Source organism: Paramormyrops kingsleyae, chromosome 13 (genome assembly GCF_048594095.1).
Source record: "Paramormyrops kingsleyae isolate MSU_618 chromosome 13, PKINGS_0.4, whole genome shotgun sequence".
NCBI classification, from domain to species: Eukaryota; Metazoa; Chordata; class Actinopteri; order Osteoglossiformes; family Mormyridae; genus Paramormyrops; species Paramormyrops kingsleyae.
Genome location: NC_132809.1, coordinates 25,221,428 through 25,241,802, shown reverse-complemented (window position 1 = coordinate 25,241,802; position 20,375 = coordinate 25,221,428). Strand labels below are relative to the sequence as shown.

Sequence of the window (20,375 nt, the reverse complement as noted above, 5' to 3'; positions counted from 1 at the left end):
ATACGATCAACGCTCCTCATCGTGGACAGGCCACAGTGCAACCATTTTCAAAACACTGAGAGACTCCTTTTGCTGGGAATTCATGTTTGTTTTATTAATTTTCTTATTCTAATTGCATTATTGTGATTTTCCAGAAGAGGACAGATTACATAGCAGTGTTCAGAAGCTCCTCAATTAGCAGTAGGTCTACCAGTGTCTAATATCAAATGCTAACTCTCTTTCTGTGCTTTCTTAGACCAGACTGCTAGCTAAATTGGCACCATGTAAGGACTGTGCTGGTATAGAGGTCCGTTTCACTCCACATCTGTTGGGTCTGTGTCTGATAAAGTCAGATCCAAAGGACTAGCAAGGTTTTCATGCTGCTCTACTGGTGACCATCTAATTTTGATTTCATTTGACTTAATAGGTCCGTTAAAAATGGGAAATGGTATTGGGTGGTCTTTTAGGTGGGCATCATATAAAAACTTACATTGAATAGTTACAGTAATGTAAAGGAATGGCCCTCTCATTACTGTCTAATTACACACAAGTTTATAATGTCATAAAATTCATTGGTTTTTCACGAGTATCACACATTTAGCTTCCAACTGCTTACCCTGGAGTGTGTGTGTGTGTGTGTGTGTGTGTGGGGGGGGGGTTATCACAGGTAGCGTTGGGAAAAAGTAAGGGCCCCATCCTACGTGACATGCCAATCCTTCGCAGCACGCGCACACGACACGTGGGAGGAAACTGGAGGGAGAGCGTGACATCACAGAGGGGAATCCAGACCCGAAACCCAGGAAGTGTGAGGAATGGAAAATCGCATTATTTCATTTGAAATACATTATATTACTGTCATGTATTACTTGCGATAACATCTTGTTTTTCAAGAAAATAGAGGGCTAATATCGAACATGGAGCCTATTGCTATTCCCTCCATATTCCACCAAAAGGTGGCGCTCTCGAGTTTTCAAAGGACCGAAACGAGCCAGTATTCACAGCGCTCTCTTTGCTGTAGGATAGCACAGAAATCATTTTACACTGACAAAATCAGTGTTCGATGACTGTTACGATATATGTATAATGTGAAAATACAGGATGATGCGAATTTTTTAAATATTGATGAACTTGGAATGCCTTTAACTGTCTTATTTAAAAGTCTCGGCCCAAATAAAGTAATAGAACTAAAAGAACAGTGTGTTAAAATGAACAAAATGTGAATGCATCCGAAACGGGATGAAATAGGCGTCATGCATTTTGTATTTTATTTTTATTTTTTTTATGAATTCATCCCCTTAACTTTTTTGATGACAATACAATGAAATGCCATATATAGACTACTATTTTTAACACGAATACGCGATTTAAAAAGACCCCTCCTATATGTATCTGAGGTGTTTAAGCACAGAGGGTCACTGTAAAATGTCGCTCCTTTGCAGTGACAGGCAGGTGACAGTCCCCGTGTTTGATCAAACTTTTTGTTTCGGCATTCTTATGTTAATAGGTTTTCTGAGCGAGCGGAGCCCATTGGCTACGAGTCCGAGTCATTTTCCCATTTAAAGCCTGACGTCAGGGCGCCTATAAAACTCAGCAATGCTTTTAAACTCATCCGCTGCCCGTCCCTTAAATATCAACAGCACGCGGCGTCTTCCCTGCACGACTGCCTTTCTTTTGGTTTTGAGTTTTTTTCCTTTTTAATCTGGTTGCACAGTGAAGTTGCGCACACGATGCTGTGAAATGCCGTTAACTGTGTGAAAGCTGTGATATTGTCGGGCGCAGAGAGGCAGGGAGCGCCTCCGCGAAGGACGGCTGATCCTTCACATTAACTGCGCATTTCAAACAGAAAGAAAAAGCCCATTTTTAAAATAAACAGCGATTCAAACTGGCTCACACTCTTTGCAACCAGAACAGTCTGACAGCTGCTCTTCAGCCCCTTTGGAGGACTGTCAGCAGCAAGAGGATGGCATCAGAGCTGGCGATGAGCAGCCCCGACCTGCCCACCAGTCCCCTGGCCATGCAATATGTTAATGACTTCGATCTGATGAAGTTTGAAGTGAAGAAGGAGCCGCTGGAGCCCGATCGCAGCATCAGCCAGTGCAGCCGCCCGATCGCCGGGGGATCCCTGTCTTCCACCCCGATGAGCACGCCTTGCAGTTCGGTACCTCCTTCTCCGAGCTTCTCGGCGCCCAGTCCGGGCTCCGGGAGCGAGCAGAAGGCACACTTGGAGGATTTCTACTGGATGACCGGTTACCAGCAGCAGTTGAATCCCGAGGCTTTGGGCTTCAGCCCCGAAGACGCCGTGGAGGCGCTGATCAGCAGCACTCACCAGCTTCAGACCTTCGATGGATATGCTAGAGGGCAGCAGTTTGCCGGTGCAGCCGGAGCAGGAGGCACCATGGCCGGAGAAGAGATGGGCTCTGCCGCCGCAGTGGTGTCTGCTGTCATTGCGGCTGCTGCAGCCCAGAACGGAGCTCCTCATCATCACCACCACCACCACCACGCCGGGGGTCATCACCAGGCGTCCGGGGTTCAATCTAACGGCAGCTCAGGGGGAAACCACCAGCACATGCATCTGGACGACCGGTTCTCGGACGAGCAGCTGGTGACCATGTCGGTGCGGGAGCTCAATCGGCAGCTACGCGGGGTCAGCAAAGAAGAAGTGATCAGGCTAAAGCAGAAAAGGAGGACCCTCAAAAACCGAGGCTATGCCCAGTCATGCCGCTTCAAGAGGGTTCAGCAGAGGCACGTCCTGGAAGGCGAGAAGACCCAGCTAATTCAGCAAGTAGACCACCTCAAACAAGAGATCTCCAGGCTGGTCCGGGAGAGGGATGCGTACAAGGAGAAGTACGAGAAGCTTGTCAGCAATGGCTTCAGAGAAAACGGCTCCAGCAGTGACAACAACCCTTCGTCTCCAGAGTTTTTCATGTGAGTCTCAGCTTAAGCAGAAACAAATCAAACGCGACAGCTCCTTTACTAAAAGTTGTCCACGCGAATAACTTTTGTTTGGGGCTCGATAGACCAAGAAACCAGTTCTACGTTATTGTTTTTTTTTTCAGCCTTTCTTTTTCTATTATTAATATAATTATTTCACTATGAGAATCAGGGTTTACTCAATTTATATATCACATTTTGGTGGCTTGCAATAGAAAGATCCAATTTGTCATCGAAAACAGTGTTCTTCATTTTGGAGATTGCTCGTTGAAACCTGCCATGAATTTTGTAATCCAACTTCCACTGTAAGTGCTAGTCTTAGTCGCTGTATTATATTTATTGTATTTAGTCACTAAGTACTCAGTATTATACGCAGTTCATGAAGGTATATCAGATTTTTGTTTTATTTTTAATTATTTTTGTATTTTTAAAGTTGGTTTAGTTTTAGAAAATGTAAATAGGCCATACTTCATTTTAAATACTTTATTTTAATACTTTGACTATATATAGTGAACGTATACATAGTGACGCGCGCGTGTTTTGTGTGCGTGCGTCTAATCAAAACTTTTTATTTTAGTAATCTGGTTCGCCTAAATATCAATAGCGATGTAAAGTGACGGCTGTCGAAACTACCTTAAGTAGTAAATGCTCTGATTTTATTATTATTATTATTACTTTATTTTAATTTCTACGGACTGTTCTGAGCCTACCATTTCACCCCATGCTCATCCCACGCATTACTGACGTTTTGTGTTTGTCAGGTAAATGGCAGTAGCGTCATAATGACATGATGTAGCACTGTTTTCAGATTCTAAATATCATTGTATGGTCCTGTGTGCTGGACATGCGGGCTTTTCATTTTCTTTTTTTGTGCTTGAATGTGAATTTCATCTGATAACTGGCATGGCTTCCAAAACTTTATTTTATTGCCTGATCACGTTGTAGGATTCTTTATCACCAGCAGCGACAACGCGCCCTATCATGGCATCATTATTTGCCTGATAACGATTTTTGCAATGTTGGACCCCCGTAATCCCCGATGAATCTCGTTTAAAGATGCCATTCTGGTTCCGGATATGCAGGAGAGAAATAGACCTGAAACGTTTCTAAAACGCGCCACTCCTACTCTGGGATGTAAACTGTTTCCGTGGTTTGTTTATTTAACAAAACCATATTCCTGTCAGCTGAACGGAGTTATATAATTATAATTTTACGGATATTCCATCTATATACCTAAACGGTCATTATTGTGCTACAGGTGGATATTCAAATGATGTTTGGAAAATTAGGCGCATGTGCACTAATTTGTTTCTTTCTTTATTGTTTGTTTTTAATTATTATTATAATTTATTTTTTTTGTTGTTATTGTTGTTTCAATTAATTGCTTATGAAGGAAAGTGACCATTATTTTCTTACACAACGTCTTGTAAATACCCCAAACTATTTTGTAGCTTTCCCATGCAGTACAAAACATAACAAATCAAGTTTGCTATACCATTGACTTCATTTAAACCAAAGTGTACGGAAGGAACCGGTTACATTTTAAGCCAACGGTGACACCCAGAGTTAGTTTAATAATGTTAATAATCGGACTAAAATGCACTAGAGCATTCTGCAGTCATATATTACAGAATGGAAACGTCTTAAAACATTAATATACAGAAATTCTTTGAAATGAAATATGCATGTAATTGCTGGAAAGTTTGCTTTTTTATGTGATTTCAGGACTGTTTGGGTGGCGGGATGCGAGGCAGTAACGCAATTATGTTAATATAGGAACTAATGTCTGGACATTTATAAAATGCAGGGATTGATACTCTGCTTGGGAAAATATCATTTATCAATAAAATAAAATTAAAGAAAATTGTTAACGTTCTTTTTATATCTATTTTGCTGTGCAAAAATATTTTACTTACTAACCGTATGTAATGTTCATATGTCAGTTCTCCCATTTCATACAATTAAACCATATGCAATAAATGATGCGTTGAAAATTGGGCTTTATCTAGTCGTCAGTTTCATTTATTGTTTATGTTCTTATTTTAAGAGAAGGTGTAGAGAACGTGCTTAAGTGCACGCAGCTGACAGATTAACAATGCTATCAGCAAGGATAATCAAGTAATGGCAGCTGACGTTCCTGCAATTCTGTAATGCATTTTCCTTTTAGTTACAGCTGTAAATAAATCTTTGCTTTAAATGGAAGTATTTCCTTTTTAAAGTAATTGGAAATAACTGAAAAGTAAATTAGCCAATATAGAGTTTATGTTGCAGAAAATATCCGCCTTATATTAATATGTGTAGGCCTATATTAGGCTGTTAGACACCGGTTTTGTACCTTGCGGGAAATGCGGAGCGCTCCGCAATACTGTTACATTAAAATTGTCCCGAATTTACAGAAACCTGCTCTGGACGTTTATATTTTTGCAGAAGTAGCCTAACATATCCATATATATATATATATAATAAAAAAAAAATTTAAGTTATAGATATAAGTAGGGCCATTTAAGCATTGTTATAATATACACTGGAAAATTAGGGATGCTGAAATGACCTCCGTTGTTTGTAAACGGCTTTGGCTGCACAGATCGGCATCTGTTATCGAATCTACTGAAAGATAGAGCAGGACTGCAGGAAATATCACTTAAAAGTAACTGCGACGACTAAAACTTGACTCAAAACGAAAAGCGTGACTGCAAACCAGTGGGAGTTTATTTCTCGCAACTGCAATTTGAAATTAACGACGTAAGTACGTTTAAACGTGTGATTTCTAATATTGTAGTACTGAACTGTCTATGTTTTAGTCCGTATCTCTTATCATTCATATGAATTCCATGCATGCTGGTCTTGATTACAGTCCCCCCCCCCCCCCCCCCCCAAAATAAACTTATGCTGTACAAGTCATCGCGGTCTTAATAAGGCTGGAAAACTGCTGTGATTAAGTTGCTGTTTACTTATTTATCATCATGTAAACTTACAAATAAACGTATAAATAGGGGCCGAATTAATCTGAACCTAAAATTAAGTTTACTACTTTTTTTTTTCCTGCGGAATCCCCGCAAAAATGGATTTAAGTGCCGGTGGGAGTAGATGAGAATTGCAAACGTACGTAAAAGAAACGAATGGTTCAAGCCAATGTCATCCCTGATTTATTTTTAAAAGTAACTATTTAGTGTATTTGTTCGCTATTTATATTTTAACCTGTTTTCAAATGCACAACGTATTAACATTGGCTTAGTGTGTATACATTCATACTTGCTCTCCTTTGTATGTATTGACAAATATTGTTATATAAATCGCCAAAATAATGATGCCAAATTTCAGATAATTCGCAGAAATGTTTTTTTGATGGCATGAGCGAATCTCAATACGGAGATGCCTTTCCTTTTAGCATGTACATTATTTTAACCCCCACATGTTTATCCCTTAGAAAAGTCTGACTGAGCCGAGTCATAGTACAATTACTGAAATTAACTTACTAATAATGAACTAATGAACTTCTGTTCAGAGCCAGGGAATGAGGCATTTTTACTTACGCGACCCAGTCACTATAAATGCCTTTGGATTCAGCTTCAATAGGTGTTGTGAGAGTCTGACAATAACTTAATTTCCAGACACAAAGCAGTACTCCCATAGAAACATACTAACAAACGGTCAGGTTGATTTGGACAGCAGTAATCATGAGGCCGCGGTATAGAGAGGGCCCTGTAAGATAACGATTAAAGTGGGATTCCTTCAGATGTTCCGAATGACAACGGACACACTGATTGTCGCACGTCCCTTAAGGCCTGTGTTTGGCCGTGTATGGTGTGTTTATATCGATTTGTACTGTCCAGCTGTATAACTAAAATGTGTGAGCTTAGGAATCCTTTAGTATAATAGAAAATCTTACAAATAGTTTTTTTCACTATTGGCCTCAGTTGGCCAGCAATAAACCGCTATCTGGACAGTGTGAGGATGCGTCTCCCCTGCCTAGTCTCCCCTGCCTCGCCTCGCCTCTACCCCAGATCGGCGTCCGTCCTGCGGCAGTCAGACAGTCGCTGGGCTTGCTGCTTCCCGCTGTCGCCCGTCTCTTAGCACGAGTGAAGTCACACTCCAGCCTGCGCTAAACGCCTCCAGATGAGTTCAAGCAATGCTTAAAAAGCTGAAAATAAGCGGGAATTGGGGAAGCCCCTGTCAGCTTAAATAAACCCCATTAGGGTAAACTGCTGGCTCTTCAGAAAGTGACCATTAATAGCCCCCCCACCCGAACACGCTACAGAGCATCTCTAAGATTTCACCAAATGTTCTGGACGACCAGGAGTGGATATCTCTCCTCTCTTTCATTTTCTCTCTCCACACTGACAGAATTTCATTATTAGTCAGTCAGGAGATGCTGCTCTGAATTATTCTGAATTATTCATATTACGATGTTATCAAATAAGGATCTAAAGGTACCAACTACGCTCCAGTCATTCAGACACTTTCAGAAGAACATATGTGAACATATCACTTCCTGCTGAAAACTTGTCACTGCTGTGAGTTTTTCCTCTTCTCAATTGTGTTGGTTCATTAATTACAGTATATGTAATTAATGTAATTAAAGTCATAATTGCTGTGAGTGCAGCCAGTCCTCTGTCACGGTAATGGCCTTGAAATTTGGTATCAGCAGTACAGGATAAAGTTGACATATGTTTTCCTTCAGAAGCTGAACGCATTTGAATAAATCATTGATTTGTATCTTACTATTGCTCGAAATTGTGAGAATGGGGAAAAAATAAGATTTATACTGTCTGTAAAGTCTGTGAGCATCGGTCCGTCCACTGTCGGCATTCGCTAGCGGAACAACGGAGCAGAATGCTGATCACAGCACAGTTTTATGTGGTACAAAAAGTGCAGATTCTGCCTCCTCAGTTTTAAGAAATCCACATTGTGTGCTAAATGCATTGTATACTAAATGCACATTGTATATTCAAATTTTGAAAATAAAAAATAGAAGAACAAAGCCAGACACTATTTGATGGACTGGGATAGCACAGCATTTAAAGACCTGAGCGACAGCAGGACCTTGTTAGGGTGGACATCAGTCTTAATACTGTATACCTCCTGTTTCTAATGCTTTAGGAAGCCTTAAGAATCCGATATCAGAATGTGCCAAAGCATTATGTAAAATACAGTGCAGCACCGTGTTTGATATTCCAGAGAGGCTAACAGATAATACTTTACAAATTCAGAGCCTTGCCTTCGTATCCTACAAGATGACCTTAGTACTGTACTACAAACTGTACTATATGCTATGTGCAGTATATACTTACTCTACATTTACCGTATATATGAACAGTTTGATATGTTTTGAGTTGTGATTTATTACACTCGCTTGTAGTTTTAAGCTGCTTCCTGTGTTTCTGTGGCTATGATACGGTTGCTGAATGGTGGTGTGGTGGTCTGGGCTGAGCCCCCCCCGCTCTGCTACACCTGTACCTTAAAGCCACCTGGTGATTTATCCTCATCCAACCTCAGCGCCTGCTCCTCCTTCTTTTCCTCCTCCTCTTCCTCCTCCTTCGGCCGGGGCAAGGTGACCCGCAGGATCTTCCATTTGCCTGAGAAGCCACACTGCACTCCCCTTTACCTGGGGAGTCACTTCAGCAGCAAATGGCTGAAAGGACCTGATAGAGTCATGGAACAGTAAGACGGCTTTTGTCAACTGCTCATACGGGGGAAGACAAAGATCTCCCCGTGTCATCATGGCTTTTCCCCCGGGTACTCCAGTTTCCCCCCACAGTCCAAAAACGTGCTGAGGCTAATTGGAGTTGCCACATGGCCCATAGGTGTGCGCACGTGTGAATGGTGTGTGAGTGTGTCCTGTGATGGGTTGGCACCCCATTCTAGCTTCTTCACTGCCTTGCACCTGTAATTTGCTGGATAGGCTCTGGATCCCCACAACCCTGTATTGGAGAATTGGGATATGGAAAATGGATGGATGATAACAACAAGAACAACAACAATAATAATATAAATTTCACACACTTACCGGGAGGATCACATTTATTGCAAAAACCCTAATGTCTGAGTGACTCTATAGTCCATAGGCAAGTATATAAAAATTTAGAAATATACTTAAAATACAGGCTAGTGTTTTTTTTCTCTTTTTAGTCGCATTTTAAAAATGGAAATGAAAACTCACCTCCTGAATTCTATATTAAAATGCAGATGGAGGTTTGTAGTTGAGCAGCCCGGCTGCATTTGGGCCCGTTAGGTTGTGAGGCTGTACTTAAAGCCAGACTTACACCGTGGAAGAGGCGCAAACGCAGAGAGCCGTGGTTTCTTGCCGCGTGAGAACGTACCATAGTAAGAACTTTTACTGCAGTAAAATGGATAGCTGCACATTTAATATGCACTGTGCCGCTGACACACTCTGGGTCACCGTCAAGGATTACTGTAAGATGTGCTCGCTTCAGTTTCTATAGATATAATTATTATGATTATTATTAGTAATAATAATAGTGTGTGACTGAGGGCTGGTACCACTGAGGCTGGAAGTAATAATCTGTGAATTTCTGCTGCTGACCAGTATGACCTGGAGCTTGGGGTGCAGTTGGCACCGTGTGGGACACTACAGTACGTGACGGAAACTGCAGCTCACGCCGGCTGAACCTCACACGGCAGAACCTTCTAGAGCAAGAGTACCTCTTACACCACGTTGACTTCTGAGGAGGGATAAATTAAAGAAAGATTTCACTAAACAACCCGGAGTGAGCGAGATTAAATAAAATCTGCTGGCGTGAGCTTCAGCATCTCCAGCTTCAGCATCTCCAGCTTCAGCATTCCCCCGCAGCTCCAGTATCTCCTGCACACCCCAAAGCTTGCAGTGCTACACTTTGCTCTGGCCCTTAAATAAGCATGTTAACATGTCAATGTGTTACTCGCTGGTGTGGATCTAACTGCCTACCTGCTCAGGGTAATGGAGGGGGCGGAGCCTATCCCAGACAACATGAAGTGTAATGCTGGGCTTCACGGCTGGATGGGGTGCCGGTCCTTCACAGAGTATTTATAGTATAACATATATGTTTATATATACAGAATTCATGTAAAAAGAGCTTCTGGACTTTTCGTTTATTATGCAGAAAATGTTTGACTAACATAGCATTTTTGTTCTGCAAACTGGCCTGGGTTTACATAATTTATGACTGTGATTTCAAAGAAACACAAATGTTATGTGTCGTCAGTGTTTGAGATTGTGTCATGTGATCAATGTCCATGCATGTGCCCATACTGAGTGTCACCCACTTTATTTTGTATCCTCATCGGATCTTGACTATTGCAAGCTAGCCTGTTAGCGTCGCCCGTTGTCATCGAGCTAACGTTGGCATGGATTACAGAGGTAGCGGCGTGTCTCTGTCTCTCTGCCTCTTCCTCTCTGTAAGTTTCACTCTGCCTCTTATCATCCACCACGTCAGGTCCTCAAGAAAGTTTCTGCATCTGTGACAGAGAATAACAGCCAGTGCCCTTGGCCTGGACCCTCAGGTAAAACCCCAACGGTCTCCTGTAAAAACACACGATGGGATCAATGGCTTTTCTATCAGTGCACTTGTTCAAATTTTTTCCTGTTAAAAGTGATTAGAGCAAACACACAACGTCCAGGTTTTGTGAAACATAGTTTATGCAGGATGTATTATTATTAGTATTATTAATAATAATAATAATAATACATCCTGGGTATTTTAAAATAAAATAAAAAAACAAAAATTTACACACAGACATATTATGCTCACCCGCTTGACTAAGTGTACCTGCTTGGTATTAACTTAAATGAATTATTCTATTGGTGTGTGACACTGTGTTAGGGCAGATAGGCTGCCCTGAACTGAAATGTTTGTGTGTGTCTCTTATTCACTGTAAGTGTTGTGCCTTTTCACTGACATATCGGAGCCCTGCGGCAGAGATACTTCGGGTAAATTACATTGTAATACTACGGAGAGTACTTGCAGAGATACTTCGGGTAAATTACATTGTAATACTACGGAGAGTACTTGCAGAGATACTTCGGGTAAATTACATTGTAATACTATGGAGAGTATTTTGCTGCCATTTCTTTTTGCTGGCTTTGGAACAGCGAGCCCGTCGGGATCCCATGTGACCTCTTACAGGGGCTGACAGTGCCAGAGCCGCCTCTACAGCTTTGCTTTCTCACCATAACCTATTGCTGTCGCTTTGAGAAGCTGCGCGAGTAAGCAGAGATGCGGGTCCCCACTCGGTCCCTGCGGGCCCCGCTTTCGCTCCATAAGCACCGCAGCGGCCCTGCTCCTTGCCTGTACCCAGCTAGCTGGCCCTCCCCTCTCCTCCCCTGCCGGGTATCTGGGTGCGGTAGCTCGTCTGTTTAGGGGCGCTAAGAGACGTGCAGCTAAATATAGGGCGGACAGCCCACCCCCCCGCCAGCATTTCCGCACTGTCCCTCACTGCGCTAATTTTGGGAATTCTCCTCGGTTTTCTTCCTCGATGCCTGTAGTTTTTTTTTCCCCCTCTTTTCCCGCTGCCCCCTCTGGGATGGCCGGTCCCTCACGCAGCACCATGTGATGGAGGCTCTCCAGCTGACAGGTGTATGACTTTGCAGCTGCCTGATGTAGCGGCGATGGGCGTGGTCTGGCCATGTGTGCGCGGATCCACCAGCAGGGCGGCGCTGTGACGCCTCTCTCAGGCGCTGGCCCGTCCCTCGCCGATGCCCCGTTCCAGTTGTGAGTTCCGCAGCTGCTCCACATCAGCAATTATGCAGGATGGAAATAACTCTGTGCCTAATTTTAGGCCTTTTTAGGGCAACGCTGCCTTTATTCGTTGTTTTTATTATTAATTCAAAGCAGGAGAGGTTCGTTGTTTCATCGTGCACCATCTCGCCCTTTAATAAAAAGGAAATTGATGATTTATAATGAGTGCGGAGGATAAACTGACAAAATGACAGGTTTACCATTGAGTGGGTTCCTGAATGTGAACGCTTCAGTAAGGGAAGGAGCTGGTGTGCCGTACGACGTGTGGGAATGAACAGGAAGCTCGTTTTTCTCGTCTTCCCAGCATTTCCATTTCAGGGAACCTCTGTGCTGAACCATTGCATCTTTGATGTTGGTATTTGGTCGGCACGGTGATTTTATGCGGGTCCCGTCTTCCGACAGCAGCTCACAGTGGCATCAAACAGTCGAGGCACGTCGCTAGAGAGGTACCGAGGAAAGCGTGAGACGGCCCGCGGCACCTGGCTGTCCTTGAGCGCGGCGCGTTTGGGTCAGCTTTCAGTATCGTGACTTCTCTTTCTAAGGGGACGGACACCCAATCTGCCAGCTGGATGTGACTGACAGGCTGGGACAAGGTACGCGGGGGTGCAGAGCGGGCTATCGGATCAGGACCGGGCTATCAGATCGGGGCGGAGGGGCTGGGATACCGGGAATAAGACCTTTCTTTCCCTTTGGGATCGAAGGCTTTCTGGAGTCTGGGGTCCCTGGTCAATGAGGAGCGAGAGCAGCAGCCTGCCCGCGCCGCCAGGGGAAACACAATGCGCCTCTGCAGTGTCGGGACGTCCACCTTCCAACACCAGGGCGGTGTCGGGGGGGGGAGCAGACCCCCGTGTTTGGGCCCCATCGAGAGACACAAATATGTGATGTAGATAGAAGGCTGCATTTTGTGCTAAACACTCCGTTTCGCTTTTCAGGTGTGTCGAGATGCAGTGTTTAAGGTTTAAAACACGTATACACAAATGTACACACAAATGCCCACACACGCACACACACACACGGAGACATAGAGACACACGGACACACAAAGACACACATACACACGGATACACGCACACACACAGAGACACACATACACACGGACACACACACACGCACGGACATGGACACGCACGCCACAGGATTTGCTGGGTTAGCCAGGGGTGGGGGGTGCTTCCCTCGCCAGTGTGTGCTGTTTCTCACAGCTGGTGCAGATGCGCCTCTGCATGTGACACTGGCTCTGCATAGCCACTGCAGAGGCCCAGGCGTGACCGTGTGGTGGTGAGAGGGCAAGGCCACGCTCGCTCTCTCTCTCTCTCTCTCTCACTCACTTTCCCTTCCTCCATTTGAAGGTTTTATAACTGCCTTTTGATCCTGCAAGCGAGTTGTTGCCATGGACCCTTGACCTGCGTTAGGGTTCGACTCGCTGCATGAGCAGAGTCCCAGGAGAGGAGGTGCAGTCGGAGGGGGAGGCCTTCATGATTTATATCCATGGGGAGCTGCGCAGACTGACACTGAACACACACCGGGGGTGTTTCATTTAGCTGTGGGCAGTTAAGATGCTTGTTTAGAAATACATAGGGGGAGGCCTTGTCCATATGCTGGAGAAGACCCCCAGTCTTTCAATGCAACCCCTGCCTTCTTTAAAAACACTTAATTTTTTTCAGGCGATCTCGAGAGTGTAGCTCACATGTCCAAGAGAGAGAGCCTGGTGTGAACTCGCTGACCACGTGCAGCGGAGAGAAGCTGCAGAGCAGAGGCAGTGCGTGGGGGAGGCATGCTGGGGAACTGGCAGGCGTGGGCTGGTGATCTCCCTCACAGTAGCTCCCAGTGCAAGCTTTTCCACCATCAAAATTCCCGAGAGGATCCTGCGAATTCCCTCAGACTTATAGATCTGTGGTCACTGGGTGTAGAATGAAAGGAGGGCCGTGTTATCCACTCGTCCTGACGATGACGGGAATGGCATCATCCCAGGGGGGTGGGGGGAGTGGGGTCGAGGTCCATATCACAGGAGCACCTCTGCTCCTTCACAGAGGCATGGGAGATAAGAAGTTTGATTTGAATTCAGTTCTCAGGGAGAGTGTGATTTTGATTTTGGTATATATTCAGTAAACAGCCAGTAAGGGATTCTGGGTAAAAATCACCTTATTCTGTGAACAACCAGTAAGGGATTCTGGGTAAAAATCACCTTATTCTGTGAACAACCAGTAAAGGATTCTGGGTAAAAATCATCCGACTCTGTAAATATCCATTAAGGGATTCCACGTAAAAAATCATCTCATTCTGTAAATTGCCACTAAGGGATTCTGGGTAAAAATCATCTTATTCTGTAAATGGCCACTAAGGGATTCTGGGTAAAAATCACCTTATTCTGTAAACAACGAGTAAGGGATTCTGGGTAAAAATCACCTGACTCTGTATACATCCATCCAAGGAATGAATACAGGTCACCTCTACACTGTCCAGCAGGCACAGGTTTAGTTTAAATAACAGGGTCACCTTTGCAGGATCTCGCCGTCCAACTGACACCACTTTCATTTCCAGACTGAGCTGATATTTCCTGTAGCTTCCGGAAGGGCTGTGAAGCCCTCGTGGTGAACGACGACATGCCAATCCCACTGTAAACTGCTTTACCCGCTAAAAACGCTAACGACCCAGAATGCTCTGCACAGGCTTGGCTTCAAAGACACACGCCGATCCCACAACGTGGGCATATATGTTACCAATGTGATATCCCCAGGGATTCATTTTATGCCTTTTCAAACCCTCAACACTGGGTAATTAAATGGCTTTTGCTGACTGCCTGCAAACGACCTTAATGTACTCGCTCACAAACAGTTAGCTGTTAGCGCGGGGTCTCCCTGCTAACCCGGCCCTGGCTAAATTTAGCCCTGGCTAACGGCCTGTGAATCACAGGGTGTTTTCCAGAGGACAGGGCGCGATGTGTTTGGCCTGTGATGAGGTGGACCCCTGTCTGTGCAGAACCGCTTCTGTGCTAATAGGACAGTTGCCTTGATACGGAACGATGACACATTAAGTGCAGAAATTATTGTCATGTTTAAGCAGCGTACTTAAGTATCGCACAGTACGAGCAGTGTCACACGCTTTGCTGTGCACTGATTCAGCATATGGGGATCCGTGTGTGTGCGGCTCATTGGATTAGGATGCTGTCCCTGTGATCGGAAGGTTGCCAGTTCAAATCCCAGACTCAGCCGAGTGATGTCATCACTGGCCCCTGGAGCAAGGGCCTTAACCCTTGTTCTTCCAGGGACTGGCTGATCCTGCTTTCTCAAAATATGTGTGTTACTAAATGTAAAATAAAATTAAAGCTGGCAAACTGGTATGAATAACCAACAAGAGAGCTTGTTAAAAGCAGCTGGTTCGATCCCTCCCCAGTGTCGCTGCAGTCAGCACAGTGTGAGTAAGCGCCGCAGCATCTGTGAGGTGAGAGGCGGCGCCCCATGCAGGCTGCTTGTAGCTCTGCTCCGCACTGGGCTCACTGCCTCACACTGCTTATTACCTTGATAAATAACTTCACTGCCGGGAAAGTGCTGAATTTTCGGTGTGCTGTCGTTTTTTTTGTGGCCTTTCATTAATTCCGAGCTCTCCCGCAGACACAGCGAAGCCGCTGGTGCGTCACCGTCGCCGATTCTCGTCCATCTCGCGCCGGTACCTCCACGCCCGTTATATTATTTGTTTGCCCGTCCTTCTGTGTTTGCGCTCATTCCTGGCTCAGAAACCCCAGATTCAGCTGACATTACGGTCCGGACGCCGCTCTCGCAAACTGAGAGGCACGCTCCGTTTTGCTGACTGTTCTGTACCCCGGAGAGTGCAGGGCATTGTGGGATTGCGGTGGGACGGCTGCCAGCGTGTCCTGCTGCCTCTTCCTTACTATGGTGATTGGCGCTTCTCACTTCGGCTCCTGTTCACACTGACTTGGAGTTAATGACGTCTCCCTGTAATAAACATGGTGTGACAATCGGGAATTTGGGAGGGGCCTCCCTCAGCCACCATGGGGGGTGGGGTCAGACCCCCCCTGTCAGGCCTGGCCGCTCCTTTTTCTTATGACTCAGACTTTCCTATTTTTTCTCAAGGTCTGCTTCTCCCCCCCAATAGGACACACCTGACAGGGTCAGATAAAGGAGGAACATTTACGTAATGGTGGGGAAGCGTGGCGTTAAAGCCAGCGGTGACATACTGTAGTGCGCAAACCCAACATCATTCCGGAGTCATCCATAACCCTGCAGCTCTGTCCATGTGCTCTGCTGTGTCCCTGACACCCAGGGTGCTGACCGAGGCGTCTGTTGCTGTGTACCTCAGTGGGTTAGGACATCATGCCTATGATCGGAAGGTTGCTGGTTTGAGTCCCGGGGCTGACAGAATGATGTCACCACTGGGTCCAGGAGCAAGACCCTTAACCCCAGCAGCTCCAGGGACTGACCTGGCTAATGGCGCTTTCTCAAAAAAATGTAAGTGTCTGTTAAATTAATGTGAAAAGAATGTGAGATGCAGGGGGAAGGGGGACAGAGAGGCGAGAGTGGGGGGGGGGGGGGCATTCGGGTGTGTTTCTGCAGTGTCAGCACTGCCCAGCAGCTCCGTGGCGATTTGGGCACTGGAATCCAAGTGTGTGACAAAGAGAGCCGGTATGGGACCCCCTTAGCCTGAGTGCATGTCCTGCTTAAACGCCCTTCACCTCCTCCTCGTCCTTCCTCAGGATAAAGGGGCCTGAGCGTCTCTCTCTGCAGCCGGCCCGGCCGCTACCCGCAGAGCCCCTGTAAGCGGGCGCAGGAAAGACGCCGCAGTGAGAGCAGTGTGCAGCAGTGTGCGTGAGGAGCTTAGCGTGACACAGGCCCTGCATGCGCCTACCTGCCCTCACAGGGGCCCTGAGCAGTGGCGGCAGGGTGGCGTGTCGCCATCCCTCACAGATCACAACACGGCTCTTCTGCTGCGGGTAAAAATATCACACCACGGCAGTGAAGGGGTTCGCGCACAGATATTTCCGGAAACTGCTTATGCAGATATGCTTTTTTATCGATGGAAACATTTAAGTAAGAAGGCACGCTGTATTTTTACCTGTTTCTCTAAAACTAGCTGTCTGAGGAGAAAACCTAAGAGGTGAATTGTCTGTTTATCGCTGATAGAGCACTGCTACGTCACTGGGGTGTATTTCGGCTCTGGATGTTATGGATGTGAATCTGATGTGATTCTCATAATCTCCATTCAGCTGCTGTGCGTTTCCCCTGCTCAGGGTTAAGGGGGGTTGACACACACTGGATGCCTGCCAGTCCATCGCAGTGCACACACAACATAATACACTGCAGGCAATTTATAGACACATGTCTGACTGATTGTAATGCCCCCCACGAGCAGAGGCGAGTTTCGAACCCCAGCCCTGGAGGTATGACCTGACACCAAGCCTTGTAAAATGTCATCTTAGGATCACTTCAGTAAATGATATGGAATTAAATGATCACTAACAGTGGATAGTCAGTCATTAGCATCAAATTCTGTACAGACACAATATGATTGTTAATATGTGTTTTAAGATGGTATAATTGGGTATACAGTCGAACCTTGGATTACGAGTAACACGGTTTACGAGTGTTCCGCAAGACGAGCAAAGATCTTTTAATAAATTTTTACTTGGAAACCGAGCAAGTCCTGGTTTACGAACGCCAAGTATCATCAAAAATCATATGGCACACATGTGCTCCTTGTTTTTCTTGTTTTTATGTGTGCTGGGCTTCAAAACAGGAAGCGCATGCGTGCGCTTCTTGTTTTGGCGCCGAGAGCACGTCATCAGAACTGAACCAATAGTTATTCACTTTCTCACGCTGCGGAATTGTGGGTAATCGTTTCCCATGCTCGGTCTCAGTCGGCATGCCTCACTCGTATAGTCAAAATTTAGTAGAAAAGCACCACCTGAATAAGGGCGTAGCAGTGCGAGCGATGAATCTGTTTAATGACAATGCAATGTCCACATTTTTGCGAAATCGAAAAGGAGGCAAAAGAGGCTGTCATTGGATAGGTTCCTTGTTAAAGTCGCACAAACAGAAAAAGATTCCAGTGAGCCAACAGATAGCAGTGATTCCATTAATTATAGTGAAAGTCGTCCTACAAAATAACCCTCCTCTTCTCCTCTCAAGTCTCCCTCACACCATCCACGATTCTTTTCAAAGGTAAAGCGTAGGTTAATTTGTTTTATGTATTTTTACGTTATATTTTGTATTAATAATTTTTATATGAATATTTTTCAGTTGTGGAACAGATCGTATGAGTTTCCATAATTTCTAATGGGAAAATTCGCTTTGATATACGAGTGCTTTGGATTACAAGCATGTTTCCGGAACGAATTATGCTCGTAAAGCAAGGTACCACTGTAATTTGGTATAATTTCATTGGTGGAAAAACATGTTAAAAGGGAGAACATGTTTGATGTCAGATGAGAGATAACAGGAGTGGACCTTGTGTTATATGAAATTTTAAGTAAGCGACGCCTTTCTGTCCACTGATATCTTCTGCCTCTTCTGGGTTTTGATGCTATTTTTGTTTTTGCGTGAGTCTTAAGCTTTTGACTGGCATTTAAACATTCTGGTCATTTTTATTTTTAAAAAACATCCCATAAAGTCCCATAAACATTTATCTGTGAAAAGGATGAAGGCATAGAGGTATAGAGGTAGTCTGTATAGAGGCTACCACACTCTTCCTCATTTGATAGACTTATTAACTAGTAAAGGCTCTGTAAACATAAATACACTAAAACACTGGTCAATAATCTTAAATGACCAATGCATCACAATAATACCCAGTTATACCATCTAAAAACATATATGAAAAATGTCATCGAAACTGTACTGAATTCCTGTAATTCCTGCAATTTCCAGGCAATTTGAAGAGAGACACACTATGACATCATGAAATATGACACACAAATCTCTGATAAATCAAGTTAATGAGTCTGAGGTTGAGGGTTAAATGTAAATAGCTTTCTCAATTAATAATGAAGTGTCAATTAGGCACGTGTCCTAGTTATCTGCCTGCACACCTGAAGGGGATATGGGGGGGGGGGCACACTTTGTCACGCTGTTTGTATCCGTATCAGTATTTCTCAAAGCAGAGGTGGGAGTATTATTATTAGGTGTAAAAATCAAGGAGCAGAACCAGTGTTTTACAGTTTTTTAATTAAAGCCAGCAGTACAGTTAAAGCTGCATCTCTCCTCCCCCCCAGGATCAATAGTAAATAAAATCTTATCTTTATTTACCGAAGGTTATAGGACAGCTAAAATACACAGGCATGACTTGTTCAAGGTAAGCAGCAGGAGGTGAAACTTTATGAGGGGGGGGGGGGCAACAGAGTCTTGTTAAGAGGAGCCTCTCCCACCACAGCAGGAACAGGAAGTGGGCGGGGCTGGAACCTGGTCAGCTGACTCTGGGGAGGGGGTGTGATTGGGCCTCAGCCTGGGGCCATGTGTGATGTCTGAGACTGGCTGCCTGAGACTCGTCGCTTTAGATAAATGCCTGTTAAATGAATAAAGTGTGACGTGACATTTTACGGTTTTATTGACAGTGTTCCCCTCAGAAATGATAAGGACTCCTGGTTCAGGGATTTCCCAGTAGGGGGACCAAGAAGGGCTGAAGCTGGAGCTGTACCAGGGATGGCCTCTGGCAGCCGGCTGGGCTTTTCGGGGAAACTGTGCCCACAGGACCCATAGAGTATAATCTGTGAGAGGGAGGGAGGGGGCTGTATGTGGGGGCGTTGTGATGATGATGATTAATATAGGACACACCTCCATACAGTGCTCAGTTGAATGAGGTCACCGAACGTCAGCATCATCATTCAGTCTCATGCTAATAATGTCTGTGTCTAATAAATTATAACGCTTTGCATGGGCTGAGTGTCTCACTCAGTGTACACATCCCTTTTGTACAGTAATCGCAGTGACATGTTTTTACTGGGAAATTACCTAATATTAATCACGGCAGATTCAAATCATAAATTATGATGATGACTCATATTTAATGTAAAAATAAAACGATGATAATTGGTTGGTATTGCTGTGTGACAGGCATGAACAGTCCTGAACTTTAAACAACAGCAGAGCACAGTTTAACAGTAATAATAATAATAATTATGATTATTGTTATTATTATTTCTACTTCCAATAAATGACAGGGGAAATGTTTGCTGGTGTTCATTATCACATACATTGTCTTATTAACCATTGTTTTGGGGTCTGTTAACATAGATTATATAGTGTGATGTCAGAGGGACAGTTTGTCTGTGTGTGAGACTGAGAGTGCTGCTTCACTCCCTCTCCATGTCCTCGCTACACGTATACTAGGCCGTCTGTAGGGTGTAAACTACAAGGTGTAAAACGTAGGGTGTAAACTGCAGGGTGTAAAACGTAGGGTGTAAACTGCAGGGTGTAAAACGTAGGGTGTAAACTGCAGGGTGTAAAACATAGGGTGTAAACTGCAGGGTGTAAAACGTAGGGTGTAAACTCCAGGGTGTAAACTGCAGGGTGTAAAACGTAGGGTGTAAACTGCAGGGCGTAAAACGTAAGGTGTAAACTACAGGGTGTACACAGTATGTACAGTGTGTCTCTGGCTCCTGCAGTGATTCACAGCTGAATGGATTCATGAAAGACAGGGTCAAAACTGCAGGGTATAAAATGTAGGGATGGAGAGGGTGGGGTGAGGCTACAGCTGGGGGCGCCTTTAGTGTGACGCTTTTCC

The 20,375-nt window shown here is 44.7% G+C and overlaps 1 protein-coding gene across 2 annotated transcripts in view; it reads left to right on the top strand.

The window, feature by feature from the left end:
* The first annotated feature begins 1,428 nt into the window (after positions 1–1,428).
* LOC111858138 (transcription factor Maf-like) overlaps positions 1,429–20,375 on the top strand; it is a 75,839-nt gene continuing 56,892 nt past the window's right edge. Inside the window, exons 1-2 of one of the 2 annotated variants that reach the window (XM_023839610.2) lie at positions 1,429–2,904; positions 10,344–10,410. In XM_023839610.2, coding sequence (XP_023695378.1) covers positions 1,940–2,904; positions 10,344–10,371 — 993 coding nt within the window. In that variant the 5' untranslated portion in view covers positions 1,429–1,939 and the 3' untranslated portion in view covers positions 10,372–10,410. The remainder of the gene's footprint in view (positions 2,905–10,343; positions 10,411–20,375) is intronic. The other variant, XM_023839609.2, reaches the window with a different exon arrangement.